General features: G+C 48.4%; 1 protein-coding gene across 1 annotated transcript in view; it reads left to right on the forward strand.

Annotated features, from left to right (window-relative positions):
* The first annotated feature begins 460 nt into the window (after positions 1 to 460).
* Positions 461 to 4,613, forward strand: part of ARHGEF38 (Rho guanine nucleotide exchange factor (GEF) 38) — a 34,003-nt gene continuing 29,850 nt past the window's right edge. The window contains exon 1 of the mRNA XM_010073648.1: positions 461 to 650. Within this exon, the coding sequence (XP_010071950.1) occupies positions 461 to 650 (190 nt within the window). The remainder of the gene's footprint in view (positions 651 to 4,613) is intronic.

A 4,613-nucleotide genomic window follows, 5' to 3' on the forward strand; every position in this document is an offset into this window, starting at 1 on the left:
CTGACCGTGCCTTGCCACTCTCGGTCCCATGCCATCCTGGCTGTGCCTTGCCGCTCTCGGCCATCTGTGCAGGGCAGGGGCAGCCCAGGCGGAGCTGGGAGGATGCCACTCCACTTTGGGGTGCCAGCACCCAGGGCCCCGCGGCGAGGTGAGGGGTGTCCCCTGGAGCAGGGAAAGGGGCCGTGCATGGCTGCGGTTTGGGGCTGGCTCTGGACCCAGCCCCTCCAGGCTGTGCTTGCACACAAGGCAGGTGAATGCAAACACCGCCCGGGGCGTCAGCTTCCCGGGGGTGGAGCAGCTCCGGCACAGGTGACAGGGCTCACCCTGGGGCCCTGCGGAGCTCTGCTCCACAAACCAGGCCCAAAGCAACCAGCCTTCCCCTGGGCAGTGAGCTCACCTCCCTAAAAACCCAGCTATTGCTCCCCCTCCCTGCCACTGCCCCCGCCAAGCCAGGCTGGCCATGGCGAGCATGGATTGTGCGGGGAAGGAGGGCACGGGGGGCAAGAGGAGGAATTTGGCCCTGCTGAGGAACAAGCTGTACATGGGGGAGAGGAGGAGGACGGAGCCTGTGGTGGAGAGCACGGCCGGGGACCACGGCACCTTGAGGAGGAGTCAGTCGGACAGGACAGAGTACAGCCAGAAATTACAAGGTACGGGGGATGCTGGCGTGGTGCAGTGCTGCTGGGGATGCTCTGGGCTGGGTGGTATCTCGACACCCTCTGGGCTGCAGCCTTGGGATGAAGAAGGGAATGACAGTCTCTGCCCCCAGGAGTGAGCAATTGCCTCCTCTCACCCTTCTCCCCCTGCTTCCAGGGTGTGAAATGTTTCCCCTAATTTTTCTAAATAATGTTGTGAAGACAGGATGCTAAATGCAATCGAAGGTTTCAGTGTGTTCCTGCAAAATGCATTTGCAACCAGGATCTTTCTCGTTCGTTGCCAGAACGCATTTGCAACGCAAACAGGGATGTGAAAATGGGATGGGATGGCTCCATCCTATGTGTCTGTGGCTGTTGTATCAAGTGGGGTATATGCTAAGTCATTAGAAGCATCAAGGGCAGTTTTTTTTTCTTTCCGTTAAAAATACCAGGATTAAAATGTGTTTATCTGTTGCTCACCAACAAGCCCGAACTGAAATACATCCAAATACATGTTTTGATGGATATGCTGATCCAAATCATACCATTACGGAGAGGGTTTATTTTCAAATAACCAAACTGCATGTGGACCAGAAATTGGCAATGTATGTTGGTATTGGGCCTGTCAATAAAAAATTAAATGTGATACCGCAAACTGAGGAAAAGCATGAAGAATGCGTGTGGCTATTTCTGGGAGTGCTCACAAATTTGCCTATGAATTTCTGTGGGTTTCCAGGGTCTGAAAAACAGGCTCCCATCACAAATGTGGAGTTTGAGTATTATAAGTGTGCATTACTAAGAGTGATATAACTGCCTGGTGACAGTTACTCTTGTGGCAATAATCCTTTATGGGGAAATAAAATAGGAAAATACTTTGGGTTGATGTATTATGGTTTCGATGCACTTAATTAGGAAGCAGCATTCCTACAGAGAGGCAATAAAAGCAGAAAATAAAATAATAAACCTGAAAATAGTGGGATTTCTGTAGGGGCTGCATACACTGGAAACAACAGAGCGGCTCATCGATGATGCTGTTCCCTCCTTCTGATAGCTAATCAATGAGAAGATGAAAGATTTTCAGTTAGGTCAGGCACGTGCTGCAGGGATCTGGCAGCGGTGTTTCAGGGCACAAGCACAGATCGCTACGGCTGGGCAGGCAAGCTCCTGGCACACATCCCACCAAAGCAGCAGGATTTTACTCGCGAAGGGGGCTGCCCAGGTGAGGTCAAGGTTATCAAGAGCAGTACCCAGCAAAAAGTGAGAGGTCTTTCTGTTCTGTGTCAGGTGTATTCATGCCATGACCGTCTCCTGTTTAAACTCAGGAGCAAAAGAGGTGGGGAAGCCCAGGTAGTCGTGGCAGAGCATGAGGTTATGTTTATGGCAGCAGTCCAAGGAGACAGTAAATCCAGCTTTACAGCTCCTGCCACCGGCTGAGCCTGCTGCGGCCGGCTATTGCAAAGCCCCAGCCCGGTATTGCCTCACTCTGCTGGTTCAAGAAAAATGGTGATGGGTTACCAAGGTACCTGCAGGTTTTATGTTGGATTAGAAGTTGCCTGTCTCAGAGTGAAAATACAAAGTTGGTAGAAATTCCTGTGAAGTGTATTTACAGTCGCAACAGCAAGAAATGCGCTTGCGTGCCAAGGCCTGATCTGGATCAAATTTTGCTGAGCTAGATGTGCCTGGATCTGATAATGATCATGGATCCCAGACCTCGTATGTTACCTGCCAGCACTGATGATGTGCTATGATTGCACGCCGTTATGTCCTTCATTTTTCTCACTAGCGCTTGGATGCGAAGCAGCTTACTCCGAGGTGAGGGAAGTGGTTTTGTTGGCACAAAGCTTTTGAGTTCTCCATTCTTGGTGAGAAAACAGCTCTGTTAGTGACATAAAGGATCTGTTGTGTGGGGGACACTCTGATCACCCTGGAACGGTAAATGCTTTGCAAAAAGATATAAATAGTAAAAATTTGCCCTTCCTTCCCATATGAATCGGAGGAAAAGCTCTGTGTTTAGTTGCCCCTCCCTTCTGTAGTCCCCTGTTAATAGGTTTCCTAACACACAGTCTGCAGAGCTGTGGGAACTGTTATCACAGACAAAGGTGTGTAAGACAGGGAGATGCAACAGGAGCAAAACCTCCAGAGGGGAATCTCCGGAGGAGGCAGAGGCTGCAGGACCCGCATCTCTGCTGGTGGCAGGAACCCAGGCAGAGCTCGGGGACCAAGGGGTCTTTACACCCCAGTGCCTAGGTCAGCACTGAAGGAGTTTTGTGCAAGGTGAAGCATGGGCGAGACCTCTCCAGGGCCCTTCCAGCCCTCTGGGTACTTGAAATGGTTCCCAGAGTAACCGGCTGTTGCCACCCCCAGACATTTCCATCAGCTCTGAAGTACATGCTCAAAGGGCAGCTCAGTGTGCTGGAAATATAGGTCCCTAAATAAAAGCCTATAAACAAGCAAACAAAAAAACCCCGAAACAAGTGAGCAAGCAGTCAGGCATAAAACCTCCTGAGAATTCAGTTTCTGCCCTTGGATTTCTCTTGAGTTCTGCTGTTTTACACAAAATCCCAAATGTTTTCTATAAAGAGTGAGGAAGGGAGCCCACTGCCCAAATCTCCAGGGGAATCAAGGCAGTTTGCTCTGTAAAGTCTACAAACATGGGCACAATAGTATTGTCAAAGGTGCAAACTTCTGCCAGTGTTTTTGCCTTTAAAATTAAGGATTCATTAAAAACACAAAAAAGCATTTTCATGGTTAATTATTATACTAGAGACATCTATTCAGTACCTTATCTCGTGTGAATGGCCACCTCCTGGCTTTACTCTTTCTAAAAAGGAAACAAGATACAAAGTAATCATTGTATTCTCAAAGAGATAACCTAAGGCCTGCAGCCCCATTTTAGGGAAAAATAGCAGAAAATAAGGTGGGATAGGGGAAAATAAGGCAATTGTTATGAAAGGGCAGGTTCATGATACAACCATGCGGTCATCTCAGGTTGTAGCGGTGTTCTTGGATGAGTCCAGAAACACCTTGATTAAGACATGTATATATTTTGCTTCCATAGTTCTCCATCAACTGGACAGAAGCATCACTTTTATAAAGAGGGAAAAATTATCTGTAGCTGTCAGCTATCGATAACAGCTACCTATCTGTAGCTGTTTAGCTGGTAGGAGGTGGTCTCTTTTCTAAAAATCCATCAGTAGCAGCTGTAAGAGTAACTATACTAATACCTATGTATTGCATTAATGTTGAGATCAGTCTTTGAATTAACCTAAAGCTACCTCCATCCCATCCTCCTCCTCGCCTGTGTGGGCTGCCCATGCTCACAGCTTCTCGGCACCTCCCACCAGGAGCAGAGATCCTCCGCGCCTCTCCCCAGTTCCTTATTTGCTTTGCGCTGTACTTACTGATTAACTTGCTATGGACTACAATGGAGATAATATCCTATTTCACTGCAAAATGTATTGATCTTTGGAGCAGCAAGTTTGCTGAATAAAAGTCCGGATTATTTCCTGAAGCACAGGAGATGGCTTGGTGAAAATACTCCCCTGTGCCCTGTGATGGGAAGTCACAATCTAAAAAATACTTTTATTTTCTCCCATGCACGTTTAAGCTTGGAGGATCTAATTCTGTTAACTTGCCCTGTGATAAAGCTGGAGTTATTCCTTGCAGTGGCAGCCAGGCTGGAAAGTGAGCTCATCTTTTCAGAGCAGAACCCATTTTGCGCTGCTGTGTTTGCACAGCACGTGGCACTATCAGGTCCTGCTGTGTGGCTTCGGACTCGTAGGAGCTACTGCAGCATAACTAGGAACAGCAACCGGGGTAAAGGAGCGAAGACTAGGACCCAAGGAGGTTTACGGATCCTTCTCTGAGCATATTAGCAAACCTTTGATTAATTGGGATACTTTGTGTTGTGGGTCACCCAGCTCACAGTTTGTACGGCTAATCTGTGCCAAATCTTGAGGCGCACGTGTCCCAGCGGAA

Source organism: Pterocles gutturalis, unplaced genomic scaffold (genome assembly GCF_000699245.1).
Source record: "Pterocles gutturalis isolate BGI_N339 unplaced genomic scaffold, ASM69924v1 scaffold30092, whole genome shotgun sequence".
NCBI classification, from domain to species: Eukaryota; Metazoa; Chordata; class Aves; order Pterocliformes; family Pteroclidae; genus Pterocles; species Pterocles gutturalis.